This window comes from Seriola lalandi, unplaced genomic scaffold (genome assembly GCF_002814215.2).
Source record: "Seriola lalandi dorsalis isolate HSWRI2012SDOR001 ecotype SW California unplaced genomic scaffold, Sedor1 jcf7180002054690, whole genome shotgun sequence".
In the NCBI taxonomy this organism is placed as follows: domain Eukaryota; kingdom Metazoa; phylum Chordata; class Actinopteri; order Carangiformes; family Carangidae; genus Seriola; species Seriola lalandi.
Genome location: NW_019525243.1, coordinates 38,220 through 63,859, shown reverse-complemented (window position 1 = coordinate 63,859; position 25,640 = coordinate 38,220). Strand labels below are relative to the sequence as shown.

At 43.7% G+C, this 25,640-nt stretch overlaps 2 protein-coding genes across 3 annotated transcripts in view; one reads left to right on the top strand and one right to left on the bottom strand.

Moving 5' to 3' along the window:
* LOC111667526 (coronin-7-like) overlaps nt 1-25,640 on the bottom strand; it is a 77,950-nt gene that overhangs the window by 27,617 nt on the left and 24,693 nt on the right. The window lies entirely within an intron of this gene.
* vasnb (vasorin b) lies at nt 141-25,640 on the top strand. 2 transcript variants are annotated; one of them, XM_023423252.2, is made up of 3 exons: nt 141-433; nt 7,897-7,958; nt 21,622-25,640. In XM_023423252.2, exon 3 carries the CDS (start codon nt 21,629-21,631, stop codon nt 23,708-23,710), a length of 2,082 nt encoding a protein of 693 aa, XP_023279020.1. In that variant the 5' UTR covers nt 141-433; nt 7,897-7,958; nt 21,622-21,628; the 3' UTR covers nt 23,711-25,640. The 2 variants fall into 2 exon arrangements, with proteins under 2 accessions (XP_023279020.1, XP_023279022.1); XM_023423254.2 differs by lacking the exon at nt 7,897-7,958.

Genomic DNA, 25,640 nt, shown 5'->3' with positions numbered 1-25,640 from the left:
CAGGTAGGCATTAAGATATAGTGAACTGAAAGGAGGCTGGAATTTCTCTCCTTCAGCACTGAGCCGAGCTGCAAGGTGAGTTGTGAGCTGCTCTTCGGTCTGTGAAGGAGTGCGCTCATGCTGCCGTGCGCCTCGCCTCGCCCCTCCCATCCCTCCGCTTAAACTCTCCTCTGTGCTCACCAATAAAGCGCTTTTTGTCCAGGGAGTCGGCACTTGAGCACATTCCTTGACGTGGAGGTCGCTGTACCTCTCAGAGGATTTGATGAAGACCGTGCGTTGTAAGTTTAATACGTTCACAGATTTTTTTTTTTTTTTTTTAAGAGAGGGCATATTCGCAAAACCAAACGGTCTGGAGTTATATCGGTGAACTGCTCTGTCTGGATAAAGACACAAGCGCGACTGCGCTACCAACTTTACTTCTTCCAAGTTCTGGGTAAGAGTTTCCTGCTTTGACTAATGAAATAAGGACAAACATTTCATTTGTTTTTGGGCTGTAACACTTGAACAGAATCAAAAAGTGCGTAAAGACGCGTAAAGAGACTTACATTGACTAATGGGGTTAGGTTGATATATGACTGGCTGTAGGAACATCTGAACGCACTAAATAACAAAATTGTTATGGGTATAAAATCACAACGACTCGTCCGGTTTCTGTCTGTTCTTTAAATACAGGACAACAACAACCGGTGCTGCTCACAAAAGTTGTGTTAGTGTGTCCTGTATGACAACTCCCTGTGCGAAAGTAGAAACTAGAATAATCCAACAGACACGCACCGTGTTGCTGTTTTGTTCTGCTCAACAGTAACTCTATAAAGTTGTAAAGAAGTTTTTATGCTTTTAAAGCACACTGTGTTACACTAATGATAAGACGTGTTTAGTTCCACATCCCTGTGAAAAACAACTGTCGTTGTGTGTTGCAAATCAACATGAAGGCTCCACTGGCATATTGGATCTAACAGGTTTTATTGGCTATGAGCGCGCCACTAATGCTTCACATCACCAAACAGACAATAAAACAAGAGTTCCTCTGTGTTTGGGAAATGCATAAAACGCGAGCGTGTGCGCGGAGCACAAAGAGCCGTCGGGGCGGTAATGAGGCGGGCGAGTGTCGGACCGCAGGACGCCGTACAGCATGCAGAGGCCGAGCCGAACGTCTAGACCGCACCGAGACGTGTTCGCCGCAGAGGACGGCTGGTTTTGGACCCACACACACACGTACACACACGGGAACATCCCACAACGGAGAGTTCAATAGGACACACAAGCGTGGTTGTTAAATGGTTTCAGTGGAGGACGCTCAGAGGGGTCAGAAAATGACAAGTCAATGAATTTGTTACGCATGAGGTCAAAACAGGATGATCTTGACCTCATTTCATATCTGGAGACAAAATAATAAACGGTATCACCAAACTATTACTGTAGCTTACTGTGGACCACAGCGTCCTTCTGTTATCTTAGAGTTTTCAGACATCTTTCTGGCAGTTTTGGTGCATCAGGGCTTTTCACTGTAAAAGCAAAAACTACTGAGAAAATAAGGACAAAGTTGGGCAAAGACAAGTGCCATTGCCAAGCCTGATTATCAGATGTGGTTTCAAAATCAAATCAAAAGTTAAGAAATAATCCAAAACTCTACAAGAAGGATGGATGACAAGGATGTGTCTTATAGCTTTGTCACACAGTGACCAAGTTTCAGTGATAAGCATGACTGCAATATTAAAGACGCAAATTACTTATTATTACCAGAATAACAAAAACATTTCACTTGGATTGAAATGTGGACAAGTACCAAGCGCAGATTTAAAGTTGAACGACTCAATCATTGGACTTTTAGCTGAAGGCAGCGATGGGTGAACGAAACACTGGTTCAGATGTGAGGGAAAGGTACACGCAGAAATTAGAGAGACATCGGTTTTGCTCAGCATGTGTGCAGCAGAGCAATGAGTGATGAGGTCAAATTCCTGTAAGATTAAATCTCCGAGTGACCTGCTCCAACAATAAACCAACATCCAATAAAAAACAATCTCTGTTCCACAAAGTAAAAATGACAAGGAGCTGTCAGAGGATCTGTTCTGTCCAGATAATATGCAAATAGTACGCCAGCACAAACTTTGATTACCTGAGAGGTATCCTGAAAGAAGGAGCCTCATTTGAGAGTTTGGTCCCAACGCAGCTCTAAATAAGTAGTTCTTAAAACCTTGAAGTTTTAACCTTACAATTATGTAAGTGTTTATACTCAGTTGCTTGGGTGATAACCACAGAAACATGATCCTTGTTAAAGACATAATCTGACTGTGTTAACACTGAATGAAACAACAGTGAAATTTAATGGTTATTTATTATGTGAGAGACAAGCTGGCAGCTCCTCAGGGACAACCAGTAGCCCCAAGACCCAACTGGACACAGCTGATTAAAATAAAAGCATGTTAAAAATGTATATATCCACCTTCACCTAAGATGCTTAATTCGTGTAAGAACAGTCTTCTGACCACAATCCTCCCAGCTTTCATCCAGATTAGCATCTTTTACACGGCCCCATAAACAGGCACGGAAAATCGGCTAATCTTTCCCGGGGGCAAAACAGGCGGTGTAAACTACTCCAATAGCCCCGCTATTAACCCCTACACCGGCGTACCGCTTGTTTCCTCGCCATGTGTTTCCTCACAGACCGTCATTATGCTACAGGAGAAGCTACCGTGTCATTGACAGTATATAATGGTTGTAATTGGTTTATATTAGGCTACCAGACACAGCAGAGCAGCCACAGGAGGCCAATTATCCCTCACTAATGTGGAGAACTTTCAGGCTACTATGTTGCCCAGATTGTAACACTTACAGGACAAGAGAGCAGTTGTGGGCACAGGCTGGCTTTGTAAAGAATGCAGGATTGTACCAGTGTCGTTACTTTCTGTATGTGGAGCCGGACAATAAAGCTGCAGAGCTCACTGCTCTCTGCTGCAGTGTCTCACTCTCTACCCGGCAGACTGTTGTGTTTGTACAGTCACTTGTTGACACAGACACACTTCTCGCCGCTGAGAGAGTCTGAGATGATGAATGAGAGGAAGAAGAGAGATAGAGTGAAGGGGAAAACGAGGTAGGGTAAAAGTTTCTTACTGTGAATCTTCACCAGCGCCGTGAAATCAAAGTCGCAGCTTATCAAAGTTGCTGCATAACACTTGGCAACGATTTGACAATAAAATGTGCGGTTGTGTGTGCTTGTGTGAGCATTAAGAGAGCCACATGTGCACCCTGGGTGTACCATCCCTCCCCCCGGGGACATCTCTTAGCCTTAAATGTCGGTCTGTGGAGGGAAAGGCGAAGAAGCCCTCTGTCATAAAACCCAATTTTAAACAATTAAGCACAGGCCTGCTGTCACACCACTGTGACAGTGATGTCGAAACCACACTACCCATCCAGGATCTGGTTGCCAGCATTGTGTCAGCCTGTACTTTTATCTGCTTTGTTTTTTACAAAATCAAGGCTGGCATTTCATTATCTGTGCTAAAGAGCTGGAGAGGAAAAGAGCACGGATGTCTAAATCTGCAGATGACGATGACTGACAGTTTGTTGTTCTTCCGTTTGTTGTGTTGAGACACGACCGAAAGATCTGCTGCATGTTTGGCAAGAGTTTGTCGTGCATAGAAATGTATTTGTTACCACAACACTGCAGTTCACACCGATTGTTGCTGCTCTTCTTTCTCCAAACTGGCAGAGAGTCGAGGAGTTCAGTTTTGCACCAATTAGGGGCAGTGCCTGTAGCATCCTACCCAGGGCATCAGAGGGATTAGAGGGTTAAAAGTCAGGTGCTGAGGCGAGGAGGCCTGGGGAAGGGAGGAGGGGGAGGGATATGGGGAGGTGGAGCGAGGAGAGGATGACAAGAGTGGGGCACTCACACAGCTGGCAGAGAGTGAGAGAGAGAGAGGAGTCGACAGGGCAGAAAGTTTAGTGAGCGAATGTGAGTGTGTGTGTGTGTGTGTGTGTGTGTGTGTGTGTGTGTGTATTTGTTTTTCTCAAGGCCATGTGAGAGTGAGGTCTCATCACAATTAGCAACCACTCTGTGTGAGTTAGAGACAGAATTCAAGCAGTACAAATCCTTCCGCTGTCAGAACTGGTGGCCTCAGCGTGGCCCCTTCTCAGGTGCTGCACAGCAGAGGGGGGCGTTCCCTGGTTGACAACCAAGAGCCGGAGCCGCTCTCTCGAAGACGCGTCTTAAATAAAAACCCCCCCGGCTTCAAAGGCCTCAGCCTCACACATCAATGCTGACCCAGCGGTATGCGGAGGCAAACCCCAGCCCGTACGCCTGCCAAGCTAAATTGAAGAAGAGCTTGCCGATGCAGCCAAATGATGCGTTCAGAAGAACCACTTCAAAACCTTGCATAAATATACACACACATGCGAAGGGATCTGAGGGTTTTGGAGTGCCCCAGCCTGAGCGCAAACCCCAAATAACTGCTGTCGTCCATGTCCACATCCACACACAAACACTCGCTGTAGTTAAGATTTTACCAGTTTGTCTATCTTCTAAAGCAGATGACCCTTTGAATCAACACTGCTCTCTCAAGCTTTATATTAAATGAAACGCTGATATTTTCTTAACCTTCTCACTGTGGTTGGAAAATCTGCAAAAAGCCAAAAAAAATCCCCCAAATTCCTCAACTGACTCGAGTGAAGTACTGAGGGAGAAAAGCAGGGTGAGAGACACAGATGGAGAATGAGAGAGAGAGAGAGGATGAGAGGGAGGATGCTCATCCCAGAAAGCCACCACAAATTGCTGCATTTCAGTGAGCCCGTAAAAAAAAGAGAAACTGCTCTTAATCTAAGGTTGTAATTACCTCTGGCCAGCACTGTAATTAGAAAATGAGCCTTGAACTAGATCTTACTGGGCAAGAGCAAAGCAAGGGCACATGCACACACGCACATACACACATACCTATACTGTTTGACCAAAACCAGAAGTGGGAAAGACAGATCTCCCTTTGAGAATAAGGTCAAATGTTTAACCACTTTTCATTAATGGCCAATGAAAATTAAACAAAAAGCCACTGAGATGAACATTAACTATTAATGCTCTACTGAATACGGATTGAATGGTTAGCAGCAGTGTAAACGAGAGGTGTGTGTACCTTTGGGTTTGTGTGTGTCCGAGGCCTCGTTTGTCATAGAAAGTGGTGACATTCAGACGCACTCTCACGCAGGCACGTCGTACATACGAGCCGAGACGTACACATGCGGCCGCTTTGTTGACGTTTCTCTTGTCCCCCTTTTTCTTAATGTCTATTTCCGTTGCAGCTGAAGGGGGGGTGGGGGGGTGGGGGGGCACACAGATAGTGTTGTCATCAGCTGCTGTCCACACCGTCGGAGCCCAGGGCCAAATCTGAGGCCAAATACGTGCAAATGCCTGCACGTGTACAACAAACGCCACCTCGTATCATCAGCCTGAATCTGAATCTCTCCACGGTGCAATCAACAGGCGACAGTGGCACAAGTCGCATGGCTTGTCACTGGTACGAATTCAACACACAGGAAGCAGAAGAAAGTGTCGAACTACAGTGAAACATAAAGCCTTTTTCTGTTTATCCTACCCTTCTCCCGCAGGTTTAGGGTTTGGACTGATGTTTGGAGGCATACCTTGGTCAAAATCTTTTATATGTGCAGCTTTAGATGATGTCACTATAAAGTGGTTCTAACATGAACACCAGACTGCTGAGCTCTGCTCTGCCTTGGAAGAGGTTTCACCAGATGGGGAAAGAGAAAAAGGAGTGAGGACAGAGAGAGAAAAGGAGAACGAGAGGAGGAGAAGGGTGAGGCGATATTTATGTTTAACAGATGAACACAGAGGAAGAAAGAAAATTATAGTGGACAGAAAGGCTGCAAAGAATCAATGCTCTAAAAATCAGAACAAGGGAATGACAAAAATAACTCCTTCAAAAAGAGAATAAATATGAATGTAAAGCAATAATGGTGCACAGAGAGAGAATAAGAGGTACTGGCAGGTTAAGGGATACTACAAATGTTCTGGCAGTGCCCTGTCTGCTCAAATTAAAGACCACATGTCTCGTGGAAAGATGTGGAAGACGCAGCCTGAGCTATTAAGGCATACCAAAGCAGGAATATTGTTGTCAACAGCTTTGTCTTTTAGAAAAGTACGACAGCGACATTCAAGGAGCTTGGTGGTAAAGAAGATTTGCATCTATTTTGAGGGTTCCACTTTGAAAGCTAAATATTTACAATGCAGTCAAGGGACTGTCTGAGAGGGAAAGGAGAGACAGTGACCTCGGGAAACTGACCGCAGCAGGGTCCGCGCATGAGAGTCCCCACACACAACAGCTAAACACACACACATACACATTGCATGTACTCAAGCATGGCAAGCATGCATCGTCACATTTACCTTTGCAGATGAGTGACAGTAGGTATGCGAATGACGCGAAAACATGCACTGAGCACGCACTAAAAAAACATGCACAAGCGGAGCGCACGGCACTCCCACAGACAAATAAACACGCGGATGCAGAGCGCAGCAAAGGCCTCATAGCAGGTCAGCGAGCCAAACCAAGCCCTGGTTATTTTCGGATGTAAACAATGCTGTACGAATGTGGGAGTGAGCCTGTGCTGCAGGGAGATATGGAGATGGGGTATGCAAATTGAAGTGAGGTTTTAGGTGTTACACACTCAGGTAACCTCACATCTGCACAGACTGTTTGACTCAGAGCTTAGGTATATGAAATATGGCTTTGAAATAGTGCTGAGCAGAGGGAGACTCAGTATGAACAAGTAGCCTATGTATTTAACAGTCTGTGTTGTACTAATGAGAGAGAAAAAGCTAAAAAATAATGTGTGCCTCTCAGCTAATTATCTCCCAAACTGTTTTATGACCATGCCTTAAATCAATTAAATGCGAAACCCCAAAAAAGTCAGCTATTAGAAAGAAATGTGGGAGCTGCTCTTGGCTGAACGTCTCCCAATAATAAAACATCTATCAAGCGGCTGCTTTGTGTTTAGGTTTTACCGAAACCAAATCATATTTATGATCACATAATCACGTTCAAAAATAGCATTTGATACTAGTTAATCATGTATTTATACAAAGCAACAAGAACGTGAACACATGCACAAATATATATACACACAAATAATTCTGTGGAATTGGAAAATGAGGTGCTTATCATTAAAAACACACAAACAGTGTGGTCAGTTGGGGACCTGCCTGTTGATGTAACTTAAAATTGAAGCTATTGGGGCAACGAGGTCAGCTTGGCTTAAACACACACATCTGATCAAACCCAAACTGAGGAAAAGTGCAGAAAACAGTGATTTAAAGTCCTAATGAAATACGAATAAAATTAATAATAAAAAGCCAAATTTTAGTCTTTGCAGGAAATGTCAGTGTGTATTACTTTTCCATGAGTGACCTTCGATGCCCTCCTGAGGCAACACCTCATTCATGACCAGCTTAAGAGGGTGAAACTAAATGAATCTCACCGATCACACCGCACAGAAACTGTGCTATCAACACAGCACAGCATAAAAGGGCTTTCAAACAAAAAAGTGACTGTGTGGTGTCATGCTTAAGTTAACGCTCTGCACACACAGGCATTCGGGCCACAGCTGATAGGCTGATACCACAGGACAAGGAGCTGACAGAGTGGAGAGTGGTCGGCCTGCATTCTTCCTCTCCCGCTCTGTCATTCCCCTTGCGTCGCCCCACAACCAACCAGCGCTCAGCACGCTCCTGCACGCAGCTGGAATCCAACCAATTAACAAGAAAAAAACTTCCTGTCCTGCATGTGGGCCATTAACAATGCTTGACAGGGGGTTAGATTCCAAATAAGTGGAGAAAAAAAAAAAAAAAAACACATTGCAAAATATTTGACTAATAGGTACAACTGTTATTTCCAGTGAAGGAAGAACTGAAACCAAGAAAAGTGGAGCTGGAGTAGAGGAGGAAGCTTCTTCACTGGGTGAGTAAAATCTGACAGTTTCATTAGTGTGGTCAGCTACCAAATTACAAACATCAGGAATAGTTTTTATCATAATAAAAAAAATAGTCTCTAGTTTGGAATAAGATTACATAAGCAAAAATGTTTTTTTGACACGCATCACAATAATATACTCCTTTGAATATTTGCATCCCGAAACTCAAACCACACACTGTTGGCGGTCCTTATTGTGTTAACCGTAACACCCTGCTTCCTCAATAGGCTCCTTTCACACAACTCTGAGCCTCTTAACAAGATTGGCAGGAGAACAAGAGCAGCTCGGCTAACACACACTAACTGCATTTAATAGATACAGTGAGGCTGTGTAGGGCTACAGACAGAGAGAAAAGGAAAAGAGAGAATGGAGGAAGTTTGGACTTTACCATGCCTGTCTGGTTGGTGAAGTTATGGAGCTGTCGCAGAACTGGGTAGGATGCGGACTTTTCAGTACGCGAACCCCGTATATATATCTATTGTATATGTAATACTTCATAGCTCATACTTGTTGTTTTTTTTATTCATTTTCCACAGAGATAATAGTTTTTTTGTGTTTTCTTTTTTAAAAAAGCAGATCAATTTAGAAAGAGAATTTAAAAAGTCTGACCAAAACCACACAAGTATGATCTGTTTACATGTAGCTTATTCCTCTGTGCCATAGAGTTCCATTGTCCAAAGACTATTAAAAAACACATGAGTGAGTCACATTGCTGCTCTGGGTGACTCTGGGTTCCTTCATTACCATGAATGGAAGCAGTGGTTTATTTTGAGTCAGTCGAAAGTAGTACAAAACATATATTAATCCGCTGCTGAAAATAGTCCACAACAAATGCACTATGAGCACTCTTTACCTGATGGCTGTGAAAATCTAGTGTGCTCAGTTGTTTTAGGAAATTACTCCATTTTTTTTTTTTTAAAGTAAAACTATAGATTCGTAGCCTGTTTTTAAAAAATTATCTCTTCAGCAGGAACCAGTGTGATCCACAAAGTATACAGTCTCTCTAAGGAGAAAAAAAATTCTGTCACAAATAGTATTTTGTAATTCGTGGTTTTGAAGAGATACATTCCTAAAACTTTGCTTGAAAAAAACAAACAAAAAAACAAAAAAAAACAATAAATTGCCAATGCTGAGATCTGGTTAATGCATTAGTGGTTAAAAGTTCTGATTCTCTGTTCAATGTAACACACCCCTTTCTGACCCCTCACCCTCTGTCCTGCCTCATTCCTGTGTTGTGCTAGTTGTCAATGAGCTGTGACAGGGACTGTGTGGGCTCGCAAAGACACACACACTCACAGGACAAGTCCGTAGCCTTGGGCCTCCGGACGCACACCGCTACTCTCTCTAATTGCCTTACAACTCCTCCACCTCTCTGTCTCTGAGCGGCCCAGTCTTCGTCAGGGAAAAAAGAGAGGAGGAGAGAGCAGTGGTGGTGCAGAGCTCCTCTCCTGGGGTTGAGTTTTGGTCGTAACACATGCACACATACTTCAGGTTAAGGGATTTGTGCAAGGTCTGTGTGCTTGCTGGCTGTAAATTATTTGCCATGCAGGCAAATGCTTCAATATCAACATACTCCGATTCCGCCTTGATCCTGGAGTTTTAACATCAAAGCTTGAGCCCACCGAGTTGAATTATAACACACTATGACAACTCGAGGGTGTGTTTTACCTGCCTTGATCCTAAGTGCTAACCACACATCCTTGCCTCACCTACATGTATGCTTTAAAACTTGAGTGATGAGGCTCTGAAACCAAGCCAATCGTCTGTGTTTCCCATTACTGTGTGTGTTAAACTTCTAGACGGCGCAACGCCTTGGCTAATGTGTATAATTGTCGGTTAATAATCATAATATTTCTACCTTAAAGCAAACATAGAAGAGCAAACAAGAGTGTTCCATGATATTCATATACTCTGACACTAACATAAAGACTGACATTGACAAATGTGAGTAAGCGCACACAGGTATGCATTCTTCTGTGCGTTACAGGTCAGCTCAGGATACTCACTTAATGACACGTATGAACGGACATGTTGACGAGAGCAAACAAACTGCTCTTTGTTTAGATAAATTACTATTCACTGCTACAATAACTAGCATCATTCACCCCCCCCCCCTTCTCCTTCGTCTCTACCCCAGTCTGTCAGGTTGTCTTAGACTCTCTGCATATGACAGCGTGACTAACCCATAGGGCACACACACACACACACACACACACACACACACACACACACCCTGTATATTGAAGACACAGATCTTAAAACCACACCAACGGGCCCTCTTTCTCTATATTCAAGTGAATGGGCTTGAGCAGGCATCAGTGTGAAGGCATCTTTTATGCCAGTGCTTTTGCATATTTATCCCGTTTAGTACAAATCACATTTAATTTGCAAACCATGCTGCTGAGTTTTTAGAAATTTTAATGTGTTTTTTTTCCTACCGTTCCAGGCATGCACTGTTTTCCCATTCATTTCCATAATTAACCTGCGTTACCGTGTGATTTAAAAGTTAAAACTTGCAAAAACAGTGGTATTATTTTTTAATAACAGGCCTGGGCTGAAGTTTGAGTTTGTGTAGTGTATTTCTCTGTATGATTGTATGATCTTACTAAATACTTTTGAAATTAAGGCGAAGGCGATCATTTTATGTAGATTTTCAGTCTTCTAAGAAACACACCATGAATTCCTTTTTGACAGATTTAAACCGTCTGTTGTGTGTACTGACAGCCTGAAGGAAAACGGAGTTGTTTATTCCTCCACTTCTGTCACTACTCTCCTCCTCTTTTTTCACTCTTGCCATGTTTGTGCTGGATACGAGGGATCATCAGGTGGTGTGCAGCTGCCGCAGGCAAATTGTGGAGTTGAGGATCAATGTTGATGTCTTAATAGACTGTTGGTGACTGATGCTTTTACATTTGTTATGGTGTCAGGGTTCAGCTGTTTAATCAGGGGTTGGCACAGGTTGAGTATGGCAGGTCAATGTACTAACTAAAGTAGGGATTAAGACTGATGTTGGCTCACAGGATCCTGTCATTTATCTGACTTCACAAGGGAGATTGTGAATTAACTCAATTTGTCTCATTATTTGTAGCCATGATACTAATCAGCACATCTTTGCAAATGTTTTATATTTATATCTTTGAGGAAATGACTGTGGATGACACAACAAAACTCTGAATACCTTAGGAAAAAAAAAAAAAAAAAATCACACTGTGATAGTAATACCGTAATAAACATGGCAACAGTCTTTGTTCAGGAGGTAATCACAGGGCACCCGAGGCCATGGAGGAGAGGCAAGTCAGTGTTGGGGGCGGGGGGGGGGAACTGTGCCTCCTCACTGCTGGTTTGCCAGCCAGTCTCCTCAGCGCTGGCATGGCACCAACACAGGCAACAGTTTCACAATAAATTCCTTTGTGACATCCTAATCTGCACCAGTAATCTCCATTTCACATTTATCTTGTGTGTGTGGCACGTCTGAGGTGTTTTTTTTAGGAGGGAAAAAGCCTGCGGGGTAGAATGACTAGAAAAATCACAAACGGTAACTCTTAGAAAAGAGGTGGGGGTGGGGGGTTGTGGGCCTGAAAAACAGGTACCACTGCATGATGCGTGCCTTTAAATGAAGGTGGCTGTACGGAGGATAAGGAGACAGGTTTGCTGTACATGTACAACATTATTATATCATCACACTCAAACCATGACACAGATTTCCAAACTTGTCATGAGTAATAATGAACAAAAACCAATAAATCTAAATTTGCCAATCAATTTATCAGTACATCACTTGCTCATGAGTTACTGTTTTTCCTGTCAGGCCATGTCCAAGTGTACGTCTTCACCTTTAAATATTAGCAAGTAGTTGGGCGTCGAGTAGCTCAGTTGGATGAGCATCCCCATGTGTAGAGGCTACAGTCCTCGCTGCAGATGGCCCCGGTTCAAGTCCCGCATCGGACAAGCCCTTAGCTGCATGTCATTCCCCCTCTCTCTGCCTCCCCTTTTCCTGTCTCTACTGCACTATCAATAAAGGCACAAAAAGCCCGAAAAAAAAAAAAAAAATATTAGCAAGTAGTCTAATCAAAAATCTGCCCCATGCCAATGATGTTTGACTCTATATGCATCTTTTACATTCAATAGTTCCAACGCTGAACTGTAAATTTAACAAGGTGAGCAAGTTGTTTACTTGTCAGCACTAACGCTGGCCCGAGTTTCTGTTTACCGACCCATTACTTTAGCCTTGAGCGCTCACAAGCCTGATGATCACTTTGACAAAGATGTTGTTGCCACGAGGCCCTGCAGGGCTGTTGTGGCAGGCGGGGGAGACGTGTGTTCATCAGATTCCAGTCATACTCTAACCAGCTACATGAACAAACCTGAGTGGAGGAAAAGAGGTGAGCAGAGGAGCAAGGGGAGGAGAGGGCGCCATAGATTGACAAGGTGAAGAGGGGGAATTATTTGGAAATACTTGTGTGATGAGTCACACTAGAGTGTCACCTGTTAGCTGTCCCATGTGTTGCTGTACAGTGTGTTTATGTTAATGTCTAACACCAGCGCTTTGATAGAAATGCGGTCGGACCGTTCTATGGAATCAGCCGATAGAAGTATTTCTTCCTGGAGGGCAGGGGAGATACTCAGATAAGTACCTGCAGTATGTTCAAAGAGTAAGTGGAAAGATGATCCAGACGCACAGACAGATGAGCAGAGAGGCAGATCGATGATGTACGAGCGCTTCTTCAGTAAGTGCGTGTTACACTGTTTGTCAGCCAGCCTGCCTGCCTTCTGACTCATACACAATCCCCCGATTCAGTTGAGCTCCGAGTTGAACTCTCACACAGCGCAGTTGCAAGAAAGGACAAAGGTAAAAATGGTGTCAACACAAACCCTTTGCACAAAGTGTGGTCCATCCCTTGATTTTTTCATACATAGAGAAGAAGGGTGATAGTTTAAATCAGTCAAACTGATGCTGTAATTCTGGCTATAGGGCTTTTCATCATGTATGATCTCTTTGGCTGATTCTCACTGTGTTGGTAAACAAATTATAAAATAAGTCCTGACAGTAAAAAGGCTCCTGGCTTCTGTAAAGTGGTTCTATAAACATTCTGTTTTATTTCATTTCATATCAGCTAGATCAAGATCTTGGTGGCCAGGTGACAGTCTAGCATTACAGTCACGCTGGAGCTGGAATAAATGTGAGAGGTGTAGGAAGAGTGTCAGAGTGTGCACATAGCTGACAGATAAAAACTGGTCCATCCAGCCACTTAAAACCACACACACACACACACACACACACACACACACACACACACACACACACACACACACACACACACACACACACACACACACACCACAAACATTGTCCTGTCCCTGCTCAAGGCCAGGTAGACGCAAGGGTTTTTGAATAATGTCACAGATGTTTTCATAAGTTTTGGTCATTATTTACCTTTATTCTCATATCACAGTGAGAGAGAGACAGGGAAGTCAGCGAGTACGCTCTGTACCAGGTGAGCCACTGGGCTGCCCCACAGGAGTCTTTAACTGCTTCTTGCTGCCTGAGACCACCTCACTTTGGGTGACCAGCTACCAGTAGCACAAAGCTCTGGACACCACTGCTTCCAGGGTCAATGAGCCAGACAGCACAATAAAAGTTTTGATTCTGGGAGGAGGCGTGGACAGTCATGCACAGGATACGAAGGCACAAGCCAAGGCCTGGCGAGAGTCCAGTGTTGTGACACAAGGATGTCATATTTAATGTTTCCCAGTGATGTGGTGCTTTTGGATTCAACGGACTGTGACTTCTGCAGTGGTGTGTGTGGTTTACTGCTGTGTCTGAGAGAAAAGATAAACAGAGAGAAAGCGATCGAGAGTACGCAAGGCCGAGAGGTATTGTTTGTGGTTTTATGCCACTCGGCTGTGACTGATTCAAGCCAGGTCAAAGCAGCAGAGTAGTGGGGTCATTTTATTAAGGTCACTGACAAGAGAGGCTGCTGGGACACCTAACTGATTTTTGTGCATGGCATAAGATTGATGAAAGTTGTAGATTCAAACACCACAGAGAAATAAGAAAGCAGATGAAGACTCAGGTAGTCGGTCGTGCACTGAGCTCTTTTGTGTCTCTGTAAAGCGAGAGTCTTGTGGTGAAGATCTCAGGAAGATGCGTGTGCGTGCATCTATAAAAGAAATGCGACTGTGACCCCAATGACTATCAGTCTCAAGAGGGCACAGGGCAGGGTGCGCTGATGAAAGACGTGTGTCAGTGTTGAGACATCATTCTCTCGGGCAGAACAAGAGGACACTGTCAGTTGAGAGAAAGAGAACAAGAAGAGAGAGAGTCTACCTCAGCCAGAGCATCCTGTGTCTCCCCTCATAAGTGCCTTTATAAAAACAAAATCAAGTCTTGCATCTACAGCACCATCCGTCATATCCTTCAGCAATAAAACAAAAGGAAATGGTCCACATTTCCTTTTGGAACTCGTAGTGCCTGACCTCTGCGCTCTAAAGCTCAGAGGAGGCAGAGCTAGACTGCAGACATGCTGTTGCACAGACCCAGTTGTGGTCTAGTTTGGCTGCCCATCCGCCCACCTCTGCCTGCTTCCGCTCTCCTTCTCGCCTGCTCTGTCCTCTGAGGCAGGAGTGCGCAGCCGGCTAAGGCTGGAGCTTTGGCGCACATCGCATCGTTTACTCAGACACACTCCAGAGGTTTTGGGTTTCGTAATGCCCTGGAGGAAGCGGAGAGAAGCACCTGTTTGTGGAGACGAGGACCAGCGAGCCTCAGGTGCACGTACGTCTGTGAAACTGGAGCTGGGTGTGTGCCCGTGTCAAACAGGACCTGTTATCTGTGTTGTCTGTGCCACAGTTACAACAGAGGACACAGTATACAGAGCAGCAGTGGAAACACTAATCTGAGCCTGACCTCTGACCTCAAGGAGTGGGTCTCTGCCTCACTGGTTCAGGGGCTTTGTTGTCCTTTAGACTGATGCTATCTGACCAGCTGAACTAGGAAAAAGTTTTTCTGTATTGTGTTAATATTTCACCGTCAAACATTTCTTTAGCATATGACAATGTAACAGGAATGTAAAATATAACCATTGACTTAGATCACAAAATCAAACACTGAGTCTTCCCATATCCCACCTACTGAGCAGCACATATACACTGTTTTACTATTACAGTATAATGCTAATGCTTCACACTGTCCTTATAAGCAGGCCTGATCAAAACCGTAAATCCTGAGATGAAAAGCGCCACCTTTCAAACCATTAATGAGCTGCTTTGCAACTCATTTAGATATGTACAATTCCGGTAACAAAGTCTATAATGAAGAGGCAGTCCAAGAGGCACCTGCCTGTTGGTTAATTGGTTGCTTGCATTAAGTAAAACAACAACAGCCCTCTGACATCAATCAGCACCGATGTGCGATGGATGTGGCTGTTACGGGGTCTATTCTTGTGGTCAGGCTGAAATCAGTTGGAAAGCTTTGTTTGTGCAGCACATTGTAAAACTACTACGACCCCTAATCCCTCATCATAACACTACAAAGCATAGCAATGATACTGTGGCTTCAAGATGAGTATTGCCAGTGACAGACATAGTAAAACTATCATCCTTCTTTCATCGCACATGTCCTCCTCTCCCCAGTCTGTGTTTGTATTCTGCCTGCTCGATTGGCCTTGATGTAAGTGCACTGTTAGTAGAGAGTATTTTGGAATATCGTGTCTCTGTTTAGACAGCCTGTTTCTGGTTTTTAGGTATATTTCATGCAGCTGAGCCTTAATCCTCGGACATCTAATCTGCTGTTTGGTTTACCACAAATTTTGCCATGTTGTTTACCTCGACAGCACAAAAATTACAACAGAAAAAAGCCATTAGCTCTTGTTTAATCGGATATATTTTCAGTGTAAAGAAACATTACTTCTAAATTTATGATTTAAGAACTATGCTATTATGCTGCCAAAGCCAGTCAGTGGAACACCTTGGACAAGTATCATGTCAATAGTAAAGTGTTGCTCTCATATGTATGCATTGGCTCATGCCATATACAAATATGTCACAGCATTACATGCGTACCAACAGTCTTGCGTTAACATAGCTGACATTTTCAAATACATACTTGGGCTACGTGTTTCTGCTGTCTGCACAAACATGCTATTTTCTCTCTCTCGCCCTACTTCTTAAGTAATCTTTTCATCCTCAGATATTTTACACAACTCTTGTCTCTCCTTCCCAACTCTCTCTTGACCCCTTTGTCGTGTTGACGGATAACCCCACTGGATTGTTGATAACAGGGTCCAGCTGCGGCACGGATGGTGCTGACAGCAGAAAGGGATGGGAATATGGGAGGGGGCGGGTGGTGCTCTGTCTTCTCATAGGGTTGCAAATGGAAAAGGGGCGAATACAGAGAGGGGAAGGGGGGACCCTGGAAAGAGGAGGGGTCAGAGGGCCCACATCAGCCTTCAACACCATTATTTCTCTCGGTCCCGAAGTTATTGTTTACAACCAATATGAATTCATGTCCCTGTGCTACTGTAGTAAATCTACACCAGGAGCTGCTATAGTAGTATATTTTAGTAGTGCACACCAGTGATCCGAGCCTTCAGACCCACAACACTGTAGATCATACTCTAATGCACATTCTGCAAGCGTTGTTCCCTTAGAAGATGAAGTCCCAGAAGAGAAGGGGCCTCTTTGATGGGAGTATGCTTTCTGTAGTGTGCAGCCTTATCCCCTTACTGTGACTTGGCGTGGTGCCCCCCTGCAGTTTCTGGCAAGGCCCGCTGAATTATGCAAGTGCACAGTGACCTGCGAATCCTCCACACACATACACACACACACACACCGTAATTTTCTACCCCCTCTTGTACCCTTCATTGCCCCTCAGTGTTGGCCTTCAGCTCTGAAGATAAGGGCTCTTGACGCTCGGCCTGCCGGGATTTAATTGCTGAAGCCCACTTCACCCTCCCAAAGCCAGGCCTTATCCACCTCTCCACCCCTGTGCCCCCGCTGACAGAAAACTGCTTTTGTCTCCGCTGTTCCCCTACTCATGTTTTCTTTTCCACCTCATCTTGAAAAGAAAAAAAAAAAAAAAAAAAGGGATAAGAAGTGAGCAGAGCGAGAGGAGAAAAATGCTTTTCTTCCTTTTGCCTCTTCTTATTGCCTCTTTCATTTTTTTTTTCAAGAGGCTGACCATGTATTTCACTTTGTATTGCGCAAAGACGTTCTTGCTCTTTTGTTTGTATTTTCTCCTTACCGTTTCTGGCACTCATCAGTCAACACAACACTTTGTTCTAATGCAACCCACAAACCTAGACTCAAGCCTAAAAGAAAACACAGATGAAGAAACAATAGTTATATAACAGGTCTTATCGCAAAGATTTTTTTACTACTATTCATATGACCAGTACCAACATTCATCCAATCAATCATCTGTTTGTAAACCCAGAAAAAACTTCCCGTTAATCTCTAAATGCCAAGGCAAAAGGACGGACAAGCTCACTTTTTCAAACTCAGCTGCTGCCTGTCTCAGGAATGTCTCAACAAGCTCGCAGGGGAGAGAAAAGGAAATTACAACTCAAGAAAGGAGGAGGAAGGCAAGATGGGAGGGGGTATTCCTCCTTGCGCAGGATGACAAGCCGGTCTTTCTACTATCTCTCTCTCTCTGCAGGCCTCCCACCTCCACTCACTTCAAAACACTTGAGTTAAAACCACACAGTCAGGACTCACTCAGCACCACAGTACACTGTGGATCCGTACTGCAGTGACGCCACAATGACGCCTTATCTTACACACTGATAAGACCTGCACAAGTCACTCACATCTGAAAAGAAAGAAAACAGGAGAATCTAACCTTTCAAGCTACGGTTTATCTATGATCTGGCAGCATTCACTGACTGAACCACCCCTCCCCATCCACAGTCTCTCCACCACTGGGTTATCAGATGTGCCTGGCCCAGTTTGGAATGAGACACACTCGAATAAACATTCTGCCCCAGGGAGCTACGGTAGAATCACCACGTTCAGTTTCAAAGAAAAATATTCTCAGTTTTATCTGCATAGCTCACTCTCCTCTCATGGCTGCCTTGATGTTGTTGTATATTCTGGCACTGGACTCTTATACCCGTCTCTGGCTCTGATACACTGTACCAAATTAAAGTTTTAGTCTCTATCTCCGGAAGGAATGAGATTGGATTTTTGGACTTCAGATACATGTGATACTTCTGTCACAAAAACACACAAACCCTTTTACATCAAGAATGTGTGTACTCCCTATTTGAGACACGCACACACACATACACAGTATCCTTTGCTGAAATGGAAATGCAGCTCCCCACACAGTCATAATATGAAAACCTGAGACCATCTGCATACGCTCGAGCTGTTGTTTGATTCTCCCTCTCCCCCTTCATCTCCTGTTTATCTTCCCGGGTCCTTTTGTTTTCCCTTGTTCTGTGCACCTATGCAGCGCGGCAGCCACACTTTCTGTTCTCCCTTTTCTATCTGCACCTCCATCATTTCTGAACCCTGTAATGAAACCTACAATTTCCTCTGTAGCTATTTAAAAAAAGAGTTCTGGCTGTCCTGTAAACATATGACTCCAGTTATTATTGATTACTACAATGAAATCCTTTATTTCCAACAGCAGCAAATAAAATGTTCTTACTTTGGATTTTTCCCGGCCGTCGAGGCATGAAGCAAAAATCCTTCACAACTCTGTACATGTAATTACTCACCTGTTGAATTCCCCCAGGCATTGTGTATAAATTATGGGATAACTGCAACCTTTGACCTCTGCCGCCCATTTAGCTGTAACCAACAACAGACTATCCCCATCAGATGTTAACTGTTACTTTCTGGACAAGATTTTCCATAAACAATTTCACTACTAAGTAGGTTGAACTTTTCTGCACGGCGTCCAAACTTTAGGTTGTTCTTCTGCTGTTAGTAGGTGCTGACTCTGAAAACTAGCAAGTTGCCTTGTTCAAAGCTTGGGGTTCGAGCAGGGTCATTTTCATTGGCATCTGGCTTCACAGAATAACATTTCTGCCCTGTATGAAATACATTTATCTGAATAATGAGAGTAACGTGTTGGCAGTGAGGTTGAAGTGAATGCTGTGATTGCTTTTAGTGTATACACTGGAGAAAGAAAAAAATAAGAGTTCAGGGACTCATTCCAAGGAAGTTGCAATTTCAAGGAGGAGCAGAGAGTCAAGTATGCTGAAAGAGAAGGAAAATGAATGCCATAGCTGTGGCGTGATGGGATGATACTGGCACTTCCTCCACCTCTCTGCCCCCCCTCCATCTTGATCTCCAAGTTCTAACATTCAAGACAGCAATGTTTTTTTTTTGGTTGTTGTTGGCAAACAGGCTATGAGCTTTCTGTGTATTTAGGTTAATCAAACACCAATTAGTGTATTATTTAATTTGGAAAAATAAAATTTGCACATAAGGAAAAAGAGAGGGACATGATAATATTTTTTGCTTCTTAAACAATATATTGTGCATTTACTTCCCAAAATGTGTGACCACTGACAAAGACAAACTCTTTCTGGTATCAATAAGAAGAGATCTTGAGAGAGCAACTGTGCTTCTACATTCTGCGTCAATATCTGTAGATCACATTGTGCATAGTTCACAAGAAAAATTAACACTGTAACTTCGGAGGAAAAGAACATAATTCCAAGATAGAAAGGGAAATGATGGAAATAAAACGTCCAAAGCAATTTCTTTGACATTTCTGGGGCCACAACCCTAAGCGAGCAATGTGAGAACAGAATGTTCTCTGTGTGTGTGCTGTATCTGTGTAAAACTGCAAGTCACACATACTTGGCCTCTCATTCAGGTATTTGTGCAGCACAGACATCAACAACTGCACCATTAAGGTCCTAAAGTAAGATCATCAAGCGTATAAGTTGACCAACATGCCGTAGCTGCGGGTGTCATAAATGTTCAAAAAGCAAGGTTTGGAGTTATTTTCTATTCACTATCCTCATCCTCAAGCAATAAACTTAAATCATGATATTAACAAAAGTAATTACAGGACACCAGGGTAATTTTGAGCAAATCAGACCAGGGAGCCTCTGGTTAAGGATTAAGGACACAAAAGAGTTCCTGAAGAGTAAAAATGAGACTAGATCAAAAGCTGTCTAAAGAAGAGAAAGGTCTAACAGATAGAGATGTTGTCTCTTACCCCCAAGGCCGTCTCACTCGATAACACACAGACTGTTGTCCGCTACTAGTTTCTTCTTTATCGCCCCTCATTCCTCTCACCCTCTTCTTTCCATAATCCCTTCCCTCCTTTTCTGCCCTTTCAAGTACTATGTTGACGCTTTACCAGGGTGATTGTTTAGTAAGACTTGGGCTCCAGTGAAATTGGCTTAACACAGTAAAATATCTTCTTGATGATCAGCCCTGTTCAGTCTCTGTTTATGTCAGCTTTTTTTTTTTCTTTTTTTTTTTTTACAGTATTAGAGACACCGATTTGGCAAGTAGCCCGGCCGTCAGTCTGCGCAATGACGACACAGATAGTGTGTGTTATTTATATAGTGCCATGGTCAGGGAAGCAGCACCAAACCATCAGTGAAGCTCTTCTCCAAGTTTAGAACGCCACAGAGTAAACCATCCACAGATGCATGGCCATGTGCAGCATGGCAGACATAAAGACACGGTATGGTTATATGAAACTGGAGAGACCAGAGCAGTGTTTATGGTGAAACATTTAAAGGTTGTGTGCAAAGCTTTTCACTGTTTCAGTAGTTCTTGAGAGACAGAAAAACGTACAAGTCACTCTGTGTTTTCAGTTTGACACATCGCTCCAGAAACAAACCATGTTGAATTTGCTCATTGCTGCTGTGTGTCTGTGTGTTTCATAGGCTGTTGAGCCTGTCATAAACATAGGGAAAACAGTTAACTGTGACCTCACTACAACCACAGAGCGTGTGCAGAACAGAAAATAACAGTGGGTGGGCGGCTTACATCCAAACACAAACCCTTTTGTTTACAAACACCACACACATATGATGGTACATACTGTATACATATACATATATATATATATATATATATATATATATATATATATACACACACATATTATATATACATACACATGTGAATGTGTGGCTGTGCATATGTACATGCACACACACAAGCACATTGCCATCTGTAAGATCATTAGAGAAGGAAATAATGTTTTTGGCATCCCACAGTACTATCTATTACACAGATCATAGCAGGGAGAATGTGGCACTCCTTTAGCCAGAAAAGTGTGGCAGGACGCTACTATGCCAATTTTTCCTCTGAAGCCTGAGGTCACGGCTACAGCCCTATTGTTTAACAGACCTTGTGACAAAAGATTGCCTTTGATCACTGGCTATGCATCTCTCCATTAAACACATTAAAGAGCCACACAATAGTTGGTCAAGGCTGGTTTGGAAATAAGTTTTATAGGGGGAAAATGTGCTTTGTAAAGAAATTCAATATTGTTTTGCATCTGTCACACATCTTGGTGCAACAGTTTGATGCTCCCAAATTCAAACATGGCCCTCACAAGTGAAATAATCAAGCAATATTACGTGTATGACTGTTATTTCCTGTTCACAATCTGTCAGCATTTTTTATATTTCTGTTGCAAGTTATTGACAGTTTATATGTTCTTTTTTTTAGGCTGAGCATGGAGAGAGAAAGAGTCTGCACCATGAAGGTCTTTCTCACTCCGCTGATGCCCTTTCTACTCCTCCTCATTTTTCCTGATGGCATCTTGTCCAGCGCCTGCCCAAACGATTGCACCTGTTCCACACCAGAATCCATCTTATGTTTCCTGAGACGTTCCTCCACCATTCCCAAAGGAGTGCCCTCATACACGAAAAGTCTCTACCTTTTTGCTAATGGCATTGAGGGATTGATAGCTGAGGACTTTGATGGTATGGAGAACCTGGAAATGCTGGACCTCAGTCAAAACAAATTGACTGAACTTCCTGATAGGGTGTTTGAACCTTTGACCTCTTTGAGAAACCTGGATTTGTCATCCAACCAGATCACTCACATTTCAGAGGAATGTTTCCAGGGTATGGCACTGCTTGAGCGCCTTTATTTGTATAGCAATCTTATCAAGACCATCCATCCTGCAGCCTTTAATGGCTTGGGGCACCTGCTGGAACTCAAAATACAGGGCAACCAGTTGACATCCCTGCCTGCTCTCTCAATGCCCCGTCTGCTGCTGCTTGACCTTCGCTTCAATGTCTTACCCACCTTGGGTCCTTCAGACCTCCAGACCCCAAACCTAGAGTCACTTAAATTGGGTGGTGTGGGACTCACCAGTCTGAATAAGGAGCTCATAGGTAGTCTTAAGAACCTACATGAACTTGACATCTCAGGAAACCAACTTGAGTCCTTCCCCTCGGTGCTAAAGGAAACCAAGGGACTGATTCACCTCAGCCTGGCAGGGAATCCGATGGGTCCTCTGAAGGTTCAGGACCTGCAGAATCTTGGCGAGCTGCAGGACTTGGACATTAGCAGCCTTAGTCTGCAGGGCCTCCCCGAAGAGTTCTCCCAGCTCTTCCCCCACCTCAGAAAGCTCACAGTAGCAGAGAATCCCTTCAACTGCCTCTGCACCTTAGCGTGGTTCCCAAGATGGCTGAGAGCCCAGAGCATCATCCTGGAGAGAACAGAGGAGACCCGCTGCCATTTCCCACCTATTAATGCTGGAAAGGTATTGGAAAGACTGGAGCACAGGGATTTTGGCTGTCCTACCACAACAACAATCACCACTAGTACTGTCAAAACTACTACTACCCTGCCTGTTCCTGTCACTACCTTGCCAAGTACTACTGAAGCTATTCCAGCGCCCAGGGCCAGTGATGACCCCACAGACAAAGATGATGACTCTCTCCTGCCCCCTGTTCCTGCATCCCCCAGCAGCAGCAGCATTGACCTAGGAGAGGATCAGCATTTCTGTCCTTCTCACACCTGTCTGAATGGGGGTACTTGTCGTTTGGACCAGCATGGTCAGGTAGAATGTACCTGTCCTCATGGCACTTCTGGCATGTATTGTGAAGTCCAAAACCATCACCCGCCTTCACCACCTGAAGATGCAATCCCCATGGCAACTGTGACTGCAGATGCAACTGACATCAGCTCACATGAAGTAACGGCAACCTCAATCTTGGTGGACCTTCACCGCTATACTGAAATGCGGCCTTACATCCGTGGAATTCGCCTAACCTACCGCAATCTCTCTGGGCCAGACCGCAGGCCAATTCAACTCAGCCTGCCTGCATCCTTCCCAGAGTATAGACTCAGAGGACTGAAGCCGAACTCCACTTACACTGTGTGTGCCAGTCCACTAGGTGCTCCTAGTGACATAGATAGTGTCTGCACTGAGGCCCATACAGCCCCTGAAAGCATCAGTGGTCCTGATGCACGGGTTACCGACCCAAGGCTGACCACTATGCTGGCGCCTGCAGTTGCCATCTTGCTAGTTCTGGTACTGATAGCAATTGCAGTGGGAGTGGTATGCTATCTTCGCCGGAAGAGGGCCAAGGGCCACTTGGACTTAGATTGTGAGCCCTCCCAGTTAGAGTTGGATGGAGTTAAGGGTGGCTTGGACAATGGGGCACTGCCTCAAAAACAGCCTCAAATTATGATCCCTGAACCTGCTGTTCAGAATGGCAATCTGGAGTATGAGGTGTTGCTACTACAGGATCACTGCACATCAAATAACAATATGTCTTCACACAAGCCTTCCTACTTTTGACACATGGCTTTGACTTCTCAGACCTAAAGGAGGATTTTCATTCTTCAGCTCTGTTTTTCCCACTGGTGAAATACAGAGAGCAGCCACTGCTGTTGTGAAAGTGGAGGACACAGTATCAGCAAGCCAACCAGCAAAGGAGAAACTGACTTATATTTAACTCAGTCCCCTGTCTAAGTAGACATTAAACATATTGAAAACATTTGTTTGGACATCAAAAGGCATTTAAAGTGCCTTTACTCCATTTACATGCTGTATCCTGCTTCAATATTTCTTCACTCACACTGCTGGACTGGTAACCTCTCAGCTTCCAAGCTATGACGCTGGGACAAATGATGCGTTGGCATTGGCTGAAACCTTGGGTTAAGGGACATAGTGACCCCATGCCCTCATTTATTTGTTCATAAAAGGAGTGTGCACTGAAATGGGGTTGTGCTGCCTTTTCCCTGTTACAACAGCCTAGCTTAACACTATGAGCAATTGTTTTTGCTGCATGTTGTAACTCTTCAGTACTACCCCAAAGAGAATGAATGACCTTTAAGATACCAAATGAAGTCGTGCAGAGAAAAAAGCTGATGCTTGCATTGCTTTATTTGGCTTTAAAAAATTTTGTGATGCTTGTTTTGTTTTGTATGTATGTTTTTTTTATACTTGTGTCTTTATGATATTTTTATTGTGCAACTTTGTGACTGTTAACAGCCCTCAATACCCCCCCAACCACCTCTTGTGACTAACAGACAAAACAGCAGATTAAAATCTTTGAAGATTAAAACTCGTTTGGTACCAGCAAAGTCAATCAAAGGGCTTTGCCCCCAGAATGTCAGACAGTCTAAGTAGATGTTAGTCTGGACAGACTCAAGACTAAATCCCCCTTCTCCATTCTGAAGCCCTCAGTCTGCTTTACCATCACAAAGGGAGAAGGTAAGCAGGATTACAAAAGGTACAGGGAGAAGCAGTTGAATGAACTCCTTTTGTTTCAGTGCTGCACTAGGTTTCATTTAGTTTAGAGTTCGCCTCAGTTACAGTAAACACTCATGTGACTTCACCACAGCAAACGAGAACTTAAGAGACTTTATTTATTCTTTATATTCCCTACAAGGGAAACTCTGTTTTATCCCTCAACCAAAATTCACGTACAACATACTACTTAGCCTGGCCTACAACAAGCAAAGCAAATAGTGGTTGTGTATTGTGTTTCTCTTGAGTAAAAATAGCCTTCTCGGCATAATGCTGTGCACAACTTCTCCTTGGCAAGAAGGGTCCCACTTTTGCTCACTTGCACCTAACCAGACTGTGGACAGGCCAGACGCACAATGAATTGTTGTGTAGAGGACAATGTGATTTGCAAAGTGGAAGATTCACTGGAAGGTTATTATGCAGGCATAGTGCTTAGATTCAAATCTGTGAATACTCAAAGTAACTTTTGTGTGTGTGTGTGTGTGTGTGTGTGTGTGTGTGTGTGTGTGTGTGTGTGTGTGTGTGTGGCGCTGTCAACCTCTGTGATAATGCAAGTACGTGTTCCGGCTTGTGCAGGGACGTGCAGACATCAAGTTACTATCAGTCACCCCCTCTATGTGCCCACATGCCTAGGAGTACATTACGCCCCAAACAACTCTACCTGTGGACAAACACACCAAAGACACATTTGTGAATATCTGTAAAGTTACCTACACCATTCCCACAATTAACAGTTCCATGCTAACAAGATGCCCTAACAACCCACACAAAAAACAATCAAGCAACGCAACTGGAATATTTGTCTGTAAAGTAGAATACATTGAAGATAACCAAAAGTATTTTCGATGTGATTGTTAATTTTTCCCTGTTTATTTTGGGAAGCTCCTTTTTGTCATTACTTGTTTTTTTAATTCTGTGAACTTATTTGTACAAGTGGAAAAAGTGATATTATCATTAAATGAATATCCAAAATAAA